Source organism: Balearica regulorum, chromosome 15 (genome assembly GCF_011004875.1).
Source record: "Balearica regulorum gibbericeps isolate bBalReg1 chromosome 15, bBalReg1.pri, whole genome shotgun sequence".
NCBI lineage: Eukaryota > Metazoa > Chordata > Aves > Gruiformes > Gruidae > Balearica > Balearica regulorum.
The window spans coordinates 8261325-8280033 of NC_046198.1; the positions used below are offsets into that span (position 1 = coordinate 8261325).

Below are 18709 nucleotides of genomic sequence, written 5' to 3' on the forward strand. Positions count from 1 at the left end.
GCTGCACACGCACACCTTGGCATTTAAAGACCAACCTGCTCCCCGCCAGCCCACGCCGTGCCCTGGCCGTCACACCGCGCAGGCAGCTGGCACGACCCCGCCGAGCAGCCTGGAGGGGACGGGCACGTGCCGGCACCCAGCTGGCAAACGCCGCAGAACAAGCGCAGCCCAGAGAGGTGCTCCCCAAGGAGGTTTTGCAATTCGCTCCAAACTCGGCATTTCTTCAGGAGGGGGGTCTCACCGCGACTGCCCCGGGATGCCCGGCTGCCCCCGGGGAGGGGATGTTGCCCCACCGTGGCACCTTTTGCTTTCTGAGCTGCTCTCCTTGAGGTGCTCACCCAGTCGGTGCCCGGGCTCGGGGGGCTGCGCGCGCACACGCACCTCGCCCGCGGCGCCCCGTGCACCCCGCACCCCACCAGCCACCCCACTACGCGAACCAGGGCAGCACTGCAAAGGGCAGGAGAGCAGGGCAGGGGCTGTGGGGTGGGGGGGCTGCTCCCCCAGACCCCCTGCAGCTGGGGACCCCCGACCCCAGACACCCCGCGCAGCCGTGGGAGAGGTCGAGGCTGCCGTGAAACACCCGTGGGACACAGCGCGCGGTTTTCCAGCTGCCTGCAGCAAGGTCAGTGTGACCTATTCAGCCAAGTAATTTGCTTGCCAAACTGGACGATTTTATTGTTATTTTTCTCATCGATCTCCCAGCCATTATAGAATCATACACCATCCGCACGCAGCCCGCGGCCGGCGGCCCAGCCATCAACCCAGCTTCTCCTTCAGTACCACCAGGTCAAGCGTTGCCTCCTTGGTTGTGCCCAGACAGTAATTTGTGACTGCGTGTGTATTAATTTTAGGGAAGTAATTCATTTTCTTGCAACGTTAGGGGTTAATTAAATGCTGGCTAATTGCTACCAGTCATTGGAGGAATTCTGCTCCTGAGTCCTTTCATGGCCTGAATGCACCAAAGGAAGAAAAAAGGAAAGAAAGAAGCCCTTTCAAGACCACAGAAAATTGCAAAAAGATGTTTCTTCCAACCCGACATGACAAAATTGAATTCCAAGCTATTTAATGCATGCACGAAACGCCATAGAGAAACCCAGCCCGAGCACTCCATCCATCACAGCAGGGAAAGGGGTTTCGTAACACGAGCACTCACTACGGCACCGACTCAGTGCTTCAAACTCCGGACTTCCAGGCAATTTCGCTTAAATGTAGCTACCAGATTAAGGATTCTCACAGACAAATCGCCAGCATTTCCATGGGACATACAGCTAAGGTAACACTGCGATTATGATCAACATTAACGATGGAGACCTCGGGAAGCCACTGTCCCAGGTGGTGATGGAAGCCCCCCTCAGTCTGCAGGGGCACCACGGCCAGGGTCACAGCGCAGCCCCTCTCCGCACCCCGCCGGGGAGGGAGGGGCGCGGGGGTCCCGGTCTCACCATGGGCGCAGTGGCCTGGCCTGGCCAGTGGCATTTCGGGAGTGAAAAACCAGCCCCGTGGGTAGGGGCACGGGGAGCCATCTGGGTTTGTCCTTAAAAACAGGATTTCACGGGTTACACCGTCACGAGGATGATGTCATGCAGCCTGACAAAATGCCCCTGCCCGCCTCAGACCGGCGTGGTTCGTCTGTTGGCCGGGTTGTTGTGCAAAGACTCCTTGAACTCTTTGGGGATGGAGTTATGGACCTGTAAAAAACCGTGGTCCCGCTCCGAGTTAAGCAGTGTCCCCATGGTGACCTTGGAGGGATCCCTGGAGAGGGTGAACATGGAGATGTCGGTGGAGGGGATGGTGCTGAACCCCTTGCTGACGGGCGACATGTCCCGGGACCGGGGCTCGGTGGAGCGAGAGCTGGACCGCCGGCGGAAGCGGTACCTGTAGGGAGGGAGGCGGGTGAAGGCCGACTTCTTCAGCAGCTCTGAGTGGGACTTGGCACGGATCTGGCGGTGCTTCTCGATGTACATGTGCACGGCGATCACCCCCACCATCTCTGCGATGATGAAGGACAGCGCTCCAAAGTAGAAGGACCAGCCATAGGAGTAGCTCTTCTTGGAGTCGCTCTGCCCTGGGTCCCCCGCGTTGGCCGAGATGTAGACTATAATCCCGATGATGTTGCTGAGACCTTTACGGGAGAACAAGAGGGAGAGGCGCTTGCTTGAGCAGCAGGAGAGGGACGGGGGACAGCAGCACCCCAATCCCCTCCTGGCAGCAGAGGGACAAGGCTGGAGGGGCCCGGCCTTTCTCCTGCCCACCACAACCTGCGGCAGGCAGGGAGGGCGTCAGGGGCCATGGCCACATCCCCATGGGGCACCAACCCACCTGCCAGCACACCGGGGCCGAAACCCCTCACAGACCTCTGCTGCTGTCCCCGGTATACAACTATGCTCACGTGCACCGGGTATATTTGTATGTTCACGTATACTGAGGGAGCAGGAGGAGCAACCGCTATTCTGTTTAGAAAAAGGGACGTTTCAAGAGCTGGTTTGGCTTTGCAGAGCTGCTCACTAAGCGATGCAGGAGCCCAGCCGGTGCCGGGGCTGTGGCCGGAGCAGAGCCAACCCACGGGGCACGGAGGGGATCCCTCTGGCATGAACCCTGGCTTGCCACAGCCCTGGGAGCGCAGGGAAGCAGGAATGGCTCCATCTCTTCATTTGTGGTGGAGCCTGAAGGCTTTATTTGGGATCCTGGCAGTTTTTGCACCGCCAGCAACACCGCGGGGCTGTGCCGCAGGGCTGGGAGCGGCTGATGTATTCCTGGATTTACTTAATGAATCGATTATGTTCTTTCTGTTGTTTTCTCATCTGCATCAGCAGCTCCTGCCAGCCAAAGGAAGGAGAGTAATTTGTCTCTTTGTAGGGAGAAGAAAAACACAAAATAGAGCAGTTCCTTGAGACAAAGACATTGTCATACGATAATCAGCGGAAGCGTTGGGGAACAGTGCACAGAGAAATGAGTAATCCAGAAGGAACGGCCTCTCAAGAGAGAGTGATTTTCCTCGTAGGACTGCGGCAGCCCCTCTGCCTGCTGCCCGGTCCCTGGTCCTGCCAGCACAGCGCCTGCCCTTGCCCGGCCCTGTGACCCCACTGCTTGGTGGTGATGGAGGGCAGGGCCCCCCCAGACCTGCCCTGGGGCCGGGTGCTCCCCCAGTGAGACGGCTGTGCTCCGGCAGCCCCTCCTGGGCTGCAGTGCCTGCATGGAGACTGGTCATGGCAGAGCAGGGCGGACGCTTAAAGTGCTGTCTAGCATGGTGATCACTTGCCAGAAACCTCTGCTGGTTTCTTCTCTGCCATGGGGATTTTTCCACCAGGATGGGACAGCTCACAAACCCCAGAATCCCACCACACCACCGGCCCAGGAGGACCCACAACCCATCGCCGTCTCCCCCGTGTCCTCCCACACTTCCAGCACGCTGGGAGAGCCACCCCACTCCCGACCCTGCCAGGCAGCTCCTACCTGCAGAGACAAAGAAGATGCCGGCGCTGAGGATGACGTTGTGTTTGCTCTTGTAGAACTCGCTGGCTGCCACGCACAGGCCCCCGAAGAACAGCAGACCCACACTGAGGATGGGGAAGATGCTGGACGCTCTCACCGCGCCTGCGGGACAGGGAGCGGGACAGGGTCAGCTCCCGGCATCTCCGGTGCCAACGCCAGTGCCCAGAAAGAATTGTTGCAACATGACGCTTGGTTGCTGCCATGAGAGATGGGGGGAGACCCAGCACCCCCACCCCCACCTGTGCATCCTCTGCTTGTCCCCAGGCTGCTCCTGCTCTGAGATTTCTCTGGAGCCCAGCATCAGCCCTGCAAACCCTGTGATTCAGGCCTGCCGTCACAAAAACAGTTTAAACCCTGAATGGTTTTTTTTCTCCGAGGCTATTTCAAGGAATTATTTCTTCCAGCCTTGTCACACAGTCAGCACTAGCAATTTACCTTCCCATTATCAAACACACCACCCACGGGTTTAGGCTACGGACGTGACTCTGGAGCCTGGGGAATGCAGAAACCCCCCAGACCTCACCAGGCTGGCAAGGAGCAGTATCACCAACCACAAGCATCAGGAACGTGTCCCTTGGGTCCCCAAACTATCGCAGCTGCTTCAAAAGTCAAGAATTTACAAACTAACACACCTGAAGTTCAACAAAAAGCTTTTTTCTGATATAGGGGAGAAACATTATGAAAATGAACAAAAAGCCCAAGACCCCGAGCCCACCACGTGTGATGCCGTGACCCCGGCGCTGGGCTCCATCCCCAAGGGGATCAGCTCCACAGGACCTGTCTCTGCGCACTCAGGAGTCACTGACCGAGAGCTACGCAAAGAAGGGTCTTTTCTACAGGGCCTATCAGAAGTTCAGCTTCCAAAATGACTGTTAAGAGTAATTAATGCAGCAAATCACTACCTGCTGCACCGAAAATACACTGTGCCTTGGTTTGGGCTCTCATCCCTCTATCAGGGCCTTTATTAAAAGCACAGAAATACAGAGAAGCCCCATTAAATGCCATTCTGGGGGCTTTAAAATAGACTTTTTATTTTTAATGTGGGAGGGGGTGGGAGAAGAATTTAAACGTTAATCTACTAAAATTGCAAACCAATTCCATTAAACACCTTCCCCTCTTCGACGGGTGAGCAGAGCTGATGGGTCCCTGCAGAATTAGAAAATGGGGAGTTCAGAGCAACACCTGGACGAGCAGCAGCTGCATCAGGCAGGGGATCGGGGCTGAGCACAGGGTCGATGGGTGCTGGGGGATCACTTCGCCCCCAGGGATTCCTCCCAGCCCCAGCAGCTCTGACCCTAGAGATGCCAACACCTCCGAGGTTGCCATGCGCCCATGCTGCCTTATGTTCTTACTGCTCTGGAAATTTAGGTGTTCAAATGAACCTTTTGCCGTGCAGGCTTTAGACTCTGTCACAGACGCGCGCACTTGCTAACATGCCGGGCGGTGCACGTCCACGTTGCTTTGCACGTCAGGGCGTGCGACGTTTGTGTCCAGCCTCTGTCACCCTGCGCCTCAGTGCCCCAGCGCTCGCTCGTGCACGTGTCTGCAAAGCGCTCAGGGGATGGTGCCTCTTCTCCGCAGGCTCAGCCTCACCCCAGCATCAGGTCCCCCCAGCGTTAAAACCCTGCGGGTCCTGCCCAGAGGCTCTGCTGGCCCCCGAGACAGGAGGACCCCGTTTTTCCCAGGAGAGTCGCCAGCTCTATTTTCACTGTCTCCCTGCACTCGGCTGCTGCTGGCAGAGCGTGCGGCAGACGCTCGTCGTGCTTTCCTGGTGAGTGCCAGCAAACCCAGTCTGGCTGCAAAGACTCGGGGAACACGGAGACCAGCACGAACGTGGCACCCCTGCGGTGCCGCGCCAGGAACCTGCGGGGTCCCGGGTCCCCGGTGGCCCTCACACTCCAACGGGCTCAGGCTGCGCAGTGGCGAGGGGACAGCGAGTGCCAGACAAATGCACCATTAACACTGCTACTGCGGCGTGACGTGGCCACGCTCGGGTAACCCGGAGGGTCACCGCCGCTGCACAGGGAGCCTGGGGGGGGCTGTGACCCATCGGCCACCTGCCAGCTGCGGGGGGACCTGCTGGGTGAAGCTCCAGGTGCTGGGAGACGGAGATGGGGTGCCAGGGCACCTGGGGGGGCCCCGGGGAGCACATGCAGCCCTGACACACGCAGGAAAACAGACTCACGGAGCAGATACTCGGCCGTGTCTTGCTCATAATCCGCATCCTCGGGGAAGTGGTCGATTTTCTTGCACACTCCTCGGAAGGTTCCTGGGGAGACACAAGCCAGTAAAACCTTCAAATCCCTCCGCACTGGCAGGAGCGCTGCTGGATGTGCTGCACAGCGCTGGCACGGCAGCAGCCCCCGCCGCTCAGCCTGGGGCTGGCAGCAACCCCAAACACTGCCCTTGGCCCCCGGGGACGGTTTGCCCCCTGGTTGCTCCTGCATCCTTTGAGCTTCCCCCCCTCCTCGGGTGCACCCATGCACACGGCAAGGCTCACTCGGCCCCCATTTTCTCCAGGGAAGGGGAGGTGAAGCGAAGCAGGGCAGGCACTTGCTGGCTGCCAGCACCCACCCACCCAGGCAAACCCCTCATCGGTTTGGACAGAGAATCGATGCAGCTGTAAATAAACCCTCCCAGCCTTCATGTCCGAGCAACACCTTATTCAGATGCACTAGTGAAAGCGCTCCATGGCTACAGGCCAGGGCTCATTCTGGGATGCCGGGGTCATCTGCTTTCACATCTAATTTCTGCTGGGGAAGACGACAACAGCACCGGGGTCAGAGCGGCTGCTTGAGCAAAGCCCCAGCCCCAGGTCTGTGCAGCACTGAGACACCAGCCTGGTCCTCCCAGTTTGGCTCCCCTGTCCCAGCCCCTCGACTGTATGAAAGAGCAGCTTTGATTTACCGCTACAAATGCAGGGCACAGGCTGCCACACAGACCAGGATTCTCAGCACATTTGCAAAGGTAACATCTGGGCCGCAGCTTAGCTTCCGAGATGTGATTTTTTTTTTTTTTTTTGAGGTGCAGATGAATTCATTTAAATGACTACACAAAGTTTTTAGCCTGCTTACCCTTTCCTGCCACTTCTCAGCCCTGCTTCGTGCCTGGGACACAGGCAGCTGGCACAGAGGAGACAGAGAGTCACCAAGACGACCTGTCCGTACCCCATTTCCAGCCTGCTTTCACACGTCCCCCACAGCACGCACACACGTGCGCACAACCATGCACAACTGCGGATACGCACCCAGCACCACAGGTGGGCATCGCACGGGCAGGACTGCCACCCACCCCATGGCACGGTCCCACCAGGAGCCCCAGCCGTTCTGCACGTGCCGCCTTTCCCCTCCTGCTCGTGGGTCCCCACGGCACAACTAGGGAGCGGGGGCGAGAGCAGCCCCTCCACACTGGGCATCAGCAATGCTGCCTAGAAGGCCTGGGGAAGGAGGCAGATGCTCTGGCATCTGCTGGCCTCCCACTTAGCATTTGGGAAAAAAAGACTATTTTTCTGTGGCTTTTTTTTTTTTTCCTCCTGTCTCTGAAGCAAAACAAACGCATTTCACCTTTAAAAGCCTGCCTGTTTACTTTGGCTTTCTCCTCCATGTGCATTCAGGCTCAGCTCTCTCCTGTGCAATTGTGCCATGAGAGGAAAAAGCCAAGGACAAGTCAGGCTCAGGCAGGTGATGTACTGGGGACACAGTTACATGCTGCAAGATGTGGATGCAGGGCAAGAGCGGGACAGCGCGGCCATGTCCGCAGCGGGGGATGTTTATGGGACAGCGTGGGGAAGGGACTGGCTGTGAACAGGCTCTTGTCTCTTCTGCTCATCCATCCGCCAGCCCCAGCAGCCTGATCTATGTGCTACTGATGTACAAGCAGAGAGAAATTAAAGGCATTAAAAAATAATAAAAAAATCCTGGCTATGCCCAGTTGCACTTATGGATTTGTTGTGATGGATGCAGCCCGTCGCCTCCTGTGAGTGCTGTGAGCTTGCTCCTCGTGGCAGCGCACCAAGCGCTGCACTTGATATCCACTGGGGACGGCTCGGAGCTCGGCTTGTGCCACGGTGCTGGACGGGAACACGGCTCCTCAGGGCACAGGGCAGCAGCAGCCGCTTCTGTCTGCAAGATTCAGAGCCATCTTCTCCAAAGCAACCAGAAAGCACTAATGCAAGAGTATGCACGATACCTCCTCTGTGATGATGACAAATGCTGTTCTTATAAATGGGGAAACTGAGGCACAGAGTGTGACTTCTCTGGAGCAGCAAGGGGCAGGGTGAGGTGGGAGGAAATCCTGCAACGTCTCCCTGGAGGAAGGGCAGCCCCTTCACGACACCAGTGCTGGAGCACATGGTCAGGTCACGCTGGCTCTGTCCCCTCTCCCGTGGGACCAGAAAGGACATGTCGCCAGGGGACAGGGTTCCAGGCAAGAGAAACCAGCCCGCACAGTGTCCCACACGGCGGAACGCTGTCAGTCTGCGCTCTGGCTATGGGCTCGGGGGAGCTGAGCATCGTGACAGGCATCAATTAAAGCCTGGAGATGAAGCTCTGGAGGTGGCAAGCTGTCATCCAAGCAGGAGACATGGCATCCGAGGGAGAACCGCCTGCTCCTGTTGCTTTGGGAACTGCAGGCGAAGGGGAGGCTGAGAACGGGTGCCACGAACGGGGCTGGGGAAGCACCGGGCACAGCGAGGACAGCAGCTGCACGGCACGGCCCCCATCCTCATCCTCCTCCTCTCAGCTTTTGGGTTTCCACCCACCTTCTCCCCATACCTGCCAGCAGAGCTCTGCCCCACACACCCATCCCTTTGCTCTCCAGCTATCGGGCACATGCTGCCAGAGTCAGACCACGCCAACACGCAGCACCCCAACAGCCTGATGGACCCAGAAGGACGTGCAGAGCTGGCATGCGCCTGGACACGCCTGGTCCCCCCCGGACACGTCTCTGGTCTCACCCAGTGTGGGGCTGTCACTCCTGGGACAGCGCTGAGGTTTCTGTTTCCAGCTGGTCTCTAAACGCCTCGGTCCTTGTTCTGCCTCAGAGCCCCGACCTGCTCTGGTGGGACAGATCTGCCCTCTCCGACTTTTAATGGCTGCAAAGCTGCTGTCAGCAAGGGATGCCCGCGCACCGTGCAGGACTTTGCAACATTTTCTGCGGAGACACTGACTCCTGGGCAGCACAGGAACATCTCCCTTCATGGCAACCTCCCGAGTAGGGTCGTGGGGCCAGCATTCATCATCTGATTAGCGAGAGAAAACTTTCCCTTGGTGCCACGTGGGAACGGAGTTTAGAGACTGAGTCAGCCCATCAGCACAGCATGCAAATGAAAATACTAATTTCCTTTGGCTCAACCTCTTTGAAGTTCTGCTGAGCCCCCACCGACAACCAAGGCCAGCACCTCCCTGTCCTGAGCAGTGGCTGGATGAGCCAGGACCCCCGGGGGCCTTGCCTCTGGTGTACACAATGTCCAAGGTAAATCTGTGACATGAGGGATGAGGGCAAGCCTTGCAGCAGGAGACACCTGCAGGGAACGCAAACACCCACCCACCCTGCCAGCTGTGGGCTGGGGCACAGGGCTCACCTGGGGTGCAACCTCATCCATCCATCCCACTGCAGCAGCTGGGACCGCACACGGCTGCTCTGCCCCACTGGGATTTGTAACCTCTCTGCTTCCCTCAGCCCTGCCTGTCCCACCCAAACACCTCCTTTGCAACAGAGATGGGATGAAAAAAATAAAACATAAAACCCAAGTGACTTTCTCAGGGCAGGGGCAGAGCCTTTGCTCAGCGTTGCTGCTGCAGGACCCAACGCCAACTCCCTCCCGCTGCCCACAGCGGAGGGAAGGGCTGAGCAGCCCCGGCAGGCACAGCCAAGTGGCAGGAGGGGCAAATCATGGCAGCATCACTAAGATTTGCAGATTGCTCTGACACTGTGACAGGCACAGGTCATCGGGTCCCCGCAGGCAGGCAGCAAGGCGGGCAAGCAGTGGGGCTCCAGGTGCCCAGTGCCAAGGGGTGAGGACCACCCGCAGGTGCCCCAGGAGGGCTGGGGGCTGCACATTTAGAGGTGGCACAGCCAGGACTTGCCATGCTCCTCGCTCACTGGCCCTTTGCCCTGCACCTTGCAGGCGGTTTAGCAAAATCCACCCCCCTCAAGGCAAAGGAAGCCCCAGCCAGACTGGGGACAGGCAGGGCAGCACCACTGCCCCCTTCACACAAGGAGGGGGCAGGCAGGAGAGGGCAGCAGGAACTCCGCTGCCCACCTGGCTCCACTGCATCTATTTCATGCTCTGACATTTATTTTGGCTCCTTTACTCCCTCTGTTCATTAACCGATGCTCGTTGCTATGGTGACCGCTGAGTCACCTGACATACAACTTCCCAGCCTCCAAACAAATACCACAACAAGGCTTAAATCACAAAAAAGCCCCCCTGACCCCCAAATCTCTGCCAGAGGATGGAGCCCTGCCCTGGGGAGGTGCAGCTGGGAAGGATGGGGTGGCTGCTCCTGGCCCTGGCTGGGGGCTCGTCCCCCCCCAAGCAGCTGGGGTGCACCCCCCCCCCCCCCCCCCCCCACGCGCTGCACAGCACATCCTGAGCCACCGGCCCCAGTCCCCCGGTGATGGCAGTTGCAACTCCAGGCTTTCCTCTCCTGCCTTTATAGCTGGGCCCTGCTATACATCATTGCAGGCATAAAGGAAGCTGGTTTTATCAGAGTCCTCAACCTCTGGAGCCTCCTTCCCCGGGCACATTTTTGTAGCAAGGACTTGAGGCAGAGGCCATGCCAGATTTCCTGCTCTGTGCCATCTCTGACCCCCTGCCAGAACAGACCCCCCTGCAAGCTCAGGCACAAGATGCCCCCCACTGCCGGGGCTCGAGCCCTGCCTGGCGCTGGGGCTGGCTGCACGTAGAAATCAGCTGGGGAGGACTGGCCAGTGCGGGACTCACCAGGACGCTGTCCCGGCTCGGGTACAGGCTCAGCCACTTGCTCCCGGCACTCGCAGCCTCAGCCCCCGCTAACACCTCGCCTGGGGACACTGTGCCCCTTGCCAGCATCCACCTGTGAGCCCTTGGCCCGCACACGGCTCCCAGAGCGGCTCGTGCTGTACGGACAGGCTGGTCAGGGGGCTGTACAGGGGGCTGCTGCCTCCCCCGGCAATCACCCGTGCTTTTAGCGTTGGTGGTCAGGCTCCTCTCCCTTCGCAGGAGGAAGCGGGGAGCTCCTGCCTGTCAGGGGCACACCGGGCTGCTGGTTTCAGCACACTCCAGCCTGCTCCCGAGTAACTTCCCCAGCTGATGCCCATGCCCGCAACACAACTCTGCGCTGCGTGCATGAGTCACACCACCTTGGGTTTAATTCATCTCCTGTCCGGGAGAGCACCAGCAAAGGCAGCGTGCTGCTGCGGTTATTCATTCCCTGCTCAGCTGTCTCTGTGGTAGATCTGGGTAATTTTCTCCTCCTGTTAGTGTGAATCCTGGTTAGCCAAGTCAGCTTATCGCTGCACTTCCCTGCCCAGAGCCCGGCGCGGCAGCAGCCAGCTCTGCTTACAGCAGCTCGTGCGGCCCCGCTCCGGAGCCTTCCAGCCGGGAAGTGGGGCTGTGCCAGGCAGCCCCCGTCAGCCCACGCTGCTTCCCCTCGTCCGCCCTGGCTGGCTTCTCCCTTCTGTACCAAGGAACCAGACCTGCCCATCCCCTCCTCCGGCAGGGTCCTGCTCAAGAACGCGTGGGGCGCGTTCAGCACGCACGGCTGCCAGCGAGCTCAACCTCCCCACAGGAGCACACGCTCCGGGGTGCCCCAGAGGCACAAACATGCTGGGACAGTGCCCTGCCAACAGGCACCAGCAAGGAGACACGGAAACAACGGTTTGAAGCAGCTGGACAAGTGCCAGCCACAAAGCCTGCAAGATAATCCTTTGTCACATTACACGGCTGTCCTGTTTCGCCTTACTCCCCTCGTCCCCGGAGGAGCATCTGTGGCTGCACAACCCGCTGCCACCTCCATGCTCTCCCCCGGCCGACGCTGCTGCCAGCCCCAGGGGCAGGGAGCTCCAGGGACAGCGGCAGGGCAGTGCAGACCCACCGGCAGTGGGAAACGCCGCTGTCATGCCCAGGGAGGGGAGGCACAGCCCCCCGAGGGCTGGTATCTTCAAGTCTGATAAGTCAGCCAACACAGCGCTGACATCAACTGCCACAAGTGCCTGGGCGAGCCTGAGCGAGCAGTGGGAAGCAGGAGCACCGGGGATGAGCCGTGCCCACCACGGATGGGACACTCATGGTGGCACAGGGCTGGCTGGCCAGGACAAGCGTGTCCTTCAAATGCTCGGCTGTGCGGCACAGCACCATGCTCCCTGCCCAGGCTGGATTAAAACCTGAGCACTGAGCAGCTCCCGACCCTCCCGCAGCCCAGGCGCTTCCAAACTGCGTGGAGGAGCAGCCAGGGTGCTGGGAGAACAGCCGGAGGAGCCCAGCCGGGAGATGAGCTGGGGGACAAGCAGCCCCGCTGTCAGTGCTTGGTCATGAGGGACCCGCTGGAGCAGGCAGCGGTATGCAGATGCGCTGCTCCCCACGTCCCTCTCCCCCACTGCAGCGAGCCGTGAGAACGGACCCCAGTACCAGACACCTGAACCTCAGGGCACCATCTGAGCCCCACAGGAAGCCTCCCCCAGCCCTTGGGGGTGCCGGGGGCACCCTGCCATGGCAGGGCCAGCATGAGAGACTCCAGCTCTGCTGTCGGTTAGGTGTGACCTCTCCTGAGGTGCCTGCTCCACCCTCGTCCTTCGCACCTGACAAAGCCCTTGGCCAGCAGCAGAGCAGCACCCATCCACGCCCCGCACCAGTTTCAGCCAGCTTTGGTTCAGGCTCTTGATTTAATGGTCCCGCTTTAATCCAGGGACCACCCTCTGGCAAGCGGCTGCCCCGGGGGCACCCCGAGCATCCCCAGGCATCGCAGGGAAGTCCTCTCCACTTGGCAAATCTTCCTGGGCATTTTCCACATGTAAGCACTGTACGTGGCAACGGGATCATCAGCCATGCAGTGCCTGCAAGGTGTCCCTGCCCGACAGCTCCAGGCTCGCTGCAGCGAGCCCTGCCTTTTAGGTAGCACTGGATTTAATTTGGAAGAGATGAACTCATATAACACATTTTGTATTCACTGGTTTTGTAAATGCATCCCTTCCCCTCCCGCGGGGCTGTTTTTCATCCTGCGGTCTGCATGATTCTTCGATCCCTCTCATCCCCACCAGATCAGAGCATCCTCGAGCTGCACGTTAAATAACGTGACTAACGCCTGCCTCCTGCGAGTCACCCCTTCTCCCCCAGACAAGGGCTGCCTTACACAAGGTAACGTTTCATTTCAGCAGGGTTTTGTCGCTGCTGCTTTAGTTCATTTGTATTTCCATGTACATACTCTGCACTGCATTTATTGGAGAATGCAAAGGCAATTAATTGATTTGATCTCAGGTCTTTTTCCTCTCAAAGCCCTTTTCCCCAGGGAGGGCTGTGGGGGGCAGGGAGGGAAGTACGATTCTCGTGATGGTGGAAACACAGCTAAGAATATCAATCCTAACCCAGACAGCCAGAAGACTAAAGAGCTCTAGTTATGGTTTTAAAATCTTGTTACTTTTCATCCCGTGGAACAGGGACTATTCTGATTGTTACTGCTCAGTGTGCAAACAGACTCAGGCTGGGGAAGATGAGCTAACACTGTTCTTAAATGAGTCCAAAATTCCTCTCTCCCCTCACGTTGGTCGGCTCAGCCAGGAGGAAGAGAAGTCCTGGGGCGAGGTCACATTTTCAGCCCTCAGCTCTCCACACCTTCCGATAAATTTCGGTTATCTCCTGAGTTGTGGTTTACAGTAATGGCCTTCCTAAAGATACCTTGGCATGCCAAATCCGTTTGGAGGAAGTGGCGGGGTCATTATGGTTTAAGTTCTCTGAAAATTAATATTCCTTGAAGAATCAGAGGTGCAAGCTTAGCTGGCAAGTGCTGGGGTACAAGCCTGCGGCACATCCTCAGAGATGCTCAGGCTCTGCACTCCCTTGAGTAACAAGAGCAAGATACCTAAATATCTCCGAGGAATTAAAACTTCAGGGCTCATCTTTTTTTACCTCCCACCCACCTCCCAGATGCTTGGAGAGATGGAAAGAAATTCATCCTTATTCCTTCCCTTCCCCAGCTTCACGCTCTGCGAGGGATCCTGAGGCTCTTTGCATAAGGTCCCTGGTGTGAGATTCCAAAGCTCCGGGGTTTCAGGTCTGCGTTAGACCTGGCCATCACCCGGAGACCAGCGGCCACCACACAGGGCTCAGCTCAGCCAGCACGGGAGCACTGGCACCGAGCAGCTCTGTCCTGTGTCCCCGGGAAGGGCTGCTGGGGTCCTCGCCACCCCCCAGCATCTTGATCGCCTCCAACATCACAAAGTCTTCAACGCAGTCCAGTTTCAAAGACAACACAAGCAGCTTAGACAAGCACCAGCGAAGGCTCCGGACACCCCAGACCCACGGCTCAGAGGGACCCAGCTGGAAGAGCTGCTCGAGCCAAGGACACTGCCCAATGCAGGCACCTTGGGAAGGGGTCTGCTCTCCTCCCAAAGCCAAGGAAACCTCGGGGAGTCAGGTGAGAGACCTGTCCTCTCCATCAAATCGGTTTTGCGACTCCTCAGACTGTCACCGCTTTACACACGCATCTATTTGTTTAAACTGCACTGGAGAGCAGCTAAGTTAAGCTAAACCCGTGTGTTGGCTTAAAAAGCCCCGTGCTCTGCGTTACTGCCTGTAGCCATCAGCTCCTTCCTTGTTGGGATGGACACTGGGCTCCCCACCGCCAGCCAGTGCGACAAGTCCTCCTCCCCAGGACGAGTTCTCCCCCCGGCACATCCCCACCGCCCTGGCAGCACCACATCAGCTCCCCACCAGGGTACTGCCGTAATCTGGCTCAGTCTCTACTTCACACTCTCTCCCCCTCTCTGCGGTGGTGGTTTGTGTCTGAGCAGAGTCACCTACACAGATATGCCTTTTCTGAGGGATTTTTTTTTTTCCTGTTGTAAAAAACCAGTGGAAAAAACCCAAGTCAAATGAAACAAGTGCAACAGCGAGGAGGCGGCAGAGGTGGGCTGTGCGGTGCCAGTGCCGGCTGGACGCTGAGGCCAGCGCAAGCACATGCACAGCAGTGCAAGAACTGAGCCCCCCCTGCACATCCCCGACAGCTCGGCGGGGTTGGGGGAGCAGCACCCAGCTCCACGCTGCCCGTGATGGGCATCCCCACAGGGGACACATCGGGGCAGTTGTGGGCCCAATCTGGGCACTCACACCCATGGGTGGACTGGGAGCTTCTGCCAATTTTAGCCTGTGAGGTTCCGGTGATCGGCGTGTGTCACAGAGACTTTACTCCCTCAGCATTGCTAAAAGGAAAAAAAAATTAAAAAAAAAAAGAAATCTACATTTTTGACAGTGACTCATCATCTCCCATTCTGGAATCTGTGGGGTTGTTGCAACCTACACAAGGCAGTTCAGAAAAGCAAAACAATTCTGAATAATAGAGGAGGAAAAAAAGTTTGAAAATGATGGGTAATTTCTAGCGCTCCGCTTCGAGGGTTTAGCTTTGTTTTTCTCATTATAAAAGTAATCAGGTAATGCACTGGAGCTGCCTTCCAGGGTCTCCCCCCGCGCTCCCCTGGGTTTCCTTCCTCCCTCCATCCTTCCACATCAGTGGAGCTCATGGCAGGGAAACGCCTCGCCACAAATCCGGCTCCAAGGAAGACGCTGGGCTTTCCCAGCCAGCCAGGATGGGGTAGGAAGGTGCAGGGGGCTGCTGCCAGCGGGGGGGCCCAGGGTGGCCCCTTCCCTGCAGGGTGGCCAAGGCACTGCCATCCCCTCTGTGGCATGTCAACGGTGACAGGCAGCTGGCCGCCAGCACCAGGAGCCCTCGGATCAGGCTGGGAAAAGAGAGCGCTCATCAGCATGTCTAAGGAAACCATTTCATCTTTTATCTTTAACAGTGAATAAACATTGATTTTTATTTTAAAAGGTAATTGACATTCCTATGATAGGGAAATGAGTGCTGGAGCAGCCAGAATCAGTGTAAATAAGCCATGTGCTAGAAATTAATGAGCTTCACTGATTGAGTTTATCCGTTTAAATTAATACAATTCTAGCAATTAAAAATACCCCTAATAATCTTTTGTTTGTTTGCCTGCTTGGAGACATTGATGGTAAGAGATGGGGCAGGAGCGGGAGCCCTGGCTGAGCATCCCTGTGCCCGAGGCACCAGGACCTCCCTCTGCGCAGATGCAGTCAGGGCAGAATCCCGCTCTCCTTTGTTTAATGAACATTTTAGATTCAGTTGGGTTAACTGATGAGCTTCTGGGAAGGGCATGCCTTCCAGCCTCATCTTTGGCTGTCGGTAACAGGGGCGGCCAGCTCAGCCCCGTGAGATTCCTGGATCACAAAGCTTTTTACTAAAAGGATGCGGGAAAAGCGGATATGTCCCGCAGTGCAGGAGCTCTGTGCTCATTTGGGGAAGGAGGGCTTGGGTTAATCCCTGTCGTCCCCTTTCCCATCACTGCTGAGAACTAGTGCATCCAAGAGCTCTCCATAGGGATCTCTGTTTCCCCAGGTGAGCGTTTCCTCCCCGTGTGCATCCCTTTTCCATCCTTGTCCACAGCAAGTGCCATCGGCCACCTGACCCTGCAGCCAGGCTGCCAGGCGGGCCCTGCCGCAGACCTTCTGGGTAACCCCGTCCCTGCCAGCCCTGCACTCGCGGCTGCGCTCCTCCGTGGGGCTTGGTTTTGGGCAGTGCACTGGGGGGTCCCTGCTGGCACCCCCCAGCCAGAGCTGAGCAGGTAAGCCCAGCACCCAGCTTCACTCTCATCTGTCTGGAGGCACAGCAATGTCACCTTGAGAAGAGCAGCATGGACCCAACTCCATCCTGTCACCTTCCCAAACCTCACTTTTCCTGCCCAGAGAGGTCCAGCAACCCCCACCACAGGAAGAATTCCCCCCCCATTTTCCCACAGGGAGCCATTGCTCCCCAAGCCACAGCCACCAGACACCCAGCCTACAGCAGCCAGGGATGTGTTTGAGTGTTAAAGATTTTATTATTGCTTTTTATGCCTTCAGCAAGTTGTCCTTCATGATCATTTCTGCCTGCCTTTTAATAGCTCTTCATTTAACTTGTCGAAATTCATGCCCTTTTCTGTTTCTTTTGATTTGGACACAACTTCCATGCATCAAACATCTTTTTTTTGTCTTCTTCACTGCTGGTGTACCTCTAGCCTGGCTCCATCACGTTTGCAGCCTTTGTACCCCATCAGCCCACTCTGGTCACTGAATAACCTGATGGACATGGGATGCAGGACTAAACCAAGACATGTGTCCCTTGCCAGGCTGCTAATCAGCTCCTCCAAAAAGCATCATTCACAGTGTCTACAACTTCCATTCCTGTGTCACATCTCAGGGCGCCGTTTCTGCAGTCTGTTGGAATAACCGAAGTTTCGCATTAACAGGGTCCATCTTCAGCCTCCACAGCCTCTCCAGCACAGCACTGTGCTTTATGTTAGAAAACCTTCAGCGAGGACTCACACACAGCTGTACTGCTGCTGGGGAGAACAGCAGCGCCCGAAGCAGCCCCGAAAAGGCTGGAGGTCACCGCTCCCGCAGCGACAGCCTCCCCGGCAGCGGCCAGGCAACGCAGAGGCATTAAACCGGCAGAAAAAGGGGAGGGAGGAACCAGGGAACAATCAAGCCCTCCTCCAGCACGACGTCAAGATGGTGAGAACAAAACCCATCAAGAAAGCAAAAGGCAGCCCTTCAGTTGCCGGCACACCCCAGCCGGGACAGCAAACAGAAGGATCCAGACTCACTCGTTTGTTGGAGTGAGTTTGATCCACGTGGCATTTCTGAGCCCTGCAGAGAGATCTGTGTGGCCAGAACACTGAAAATCAATGATAAAACCTGCCCAGAAGGGATCGGGTGGGAAAAACAAGGCTCAAGAGTGTAAAAGCCTGGGATCCCCTGTCTGAATTACTGGCACCTTGTTTAACCAAAGATAATCTATAGATACGGGGTGCTCTGGTGCCTGCTTCAAACCGCGAGCTGTGCCAGAGGCCAGATCACACCAGAGGCTGCCTAAGCACCATATTTATAATAAGTAGGAGAGAAAGCTGCATTATGGTGGGAAGCTGGAGGTTTCACTTTGCCAGTATTAAAATGTCCTCTGAATTTCTAAAAACCTATAAATGACAATTTCATAGCTCTGAAGCGTGGCATCTAGCACAGGGGAGTGCTATTTTAGACTCTATGTTGACAGCTGAAGGGGAATGGATCACAGAATTAAAAACTAGTTGCTGCTCAAGCCCAAGCAATCATGACTTCATTATGCTTCTTATGGGCAAACAGATGCAAGTCCGAGGCACTAGCATATATTCTTAGTGCTTTGAAAGGTCAATTCACAGAGCAGAAAACAATTATAAGCCAAATCAGTTAGGAGAATGGATTTAACCATAAAGGCATGACTGTGAATAGAGAATGATTTAAGAGTGTTTTACCTCAAAACTCATAACCGAGACAGGAGTTTGCATCAGTTTAAAAACTGCCTGGCTAATATGTAAACAGCTATAAAAATAAAAGTATGCCCAACAAAAAGAAGAAAGGAGATATTCATAACTCTGAATATAAATCAGCAACTAGAAATTGTAGAGCAGTGATGAAGGACACAAACAAACAGTAGAAAAACCATCAAAACATCTTTCCCCGATGCATTAGTATGAACAACAACAACTGAAAGGAGCAATGCTATCGCCCGTTACCAAACACAAATGGCAGAAGCGTTAGTCACAGGACTGAGAAATGTTAAATAACTGTTATTACAACTGCAACATTTCACATTCAGCATATTCACATCCCGGAGCTTAAAGAGACACGCTGAAGGAGCTGACTGAGCAATTAACAGCGATGCTTAACGCCTCACCAAGAAGTTCCCGAGGACTGTGAGGATGGAGATGCTCTGCGGCAGGGCAGCAGTGGTGTGGCTGCCCACCCTCCCAGGGCTCCAGCGCGCTCTGGCACAGCAAGGAGCGGTGCCGCTGTGCTCCTTCGACTGCTCCAGGTGCTGGTATCTGATGGCACAAGTGGGGACTCAGAACAAGGGGACAGACCACAGACACAGAGCGATGAGGTTGCTGGTCACCAAATTTGCTTTGGTGTGACCGAAGGCAGGCAGCG

At 56.6% G+C, this 18709-nt stretch overlaps 1 protein-coding gene across 1 annotated transcript in view; it reads right to left on the bottom strand.

Annotated features, from left to right (window-relative positions):
• Positions 1-1046: 1046 nt before the first annotated feature.
• CACNG3 (calcium voltage-gated channel auxiliary subunit gamma 3) overlaps positions 1047-18709 on the bottom strand; it is a 32930-nt gene continuing 15267 nt past the window's right edge. Inside the window, exons 2-4 of the mRNA XM_075767711.1 lie at positions 5678-5761; positions 3454-3594; positions 1047-2122 (exon numbers count right to left, since the gene is read on the bottom strand). Of these exons, the coding sequence (XP_075623826.1) occupies positions 1611-2122; positions 3454-3594; positions 5678-5761 (737 nt within the window). The 3' untranslated portion in view covers positions 1047-1610. The remainder of the gene's footprint in view (positions 2123-3453; positions 3595-5677; positions 5762-18709) is intronic.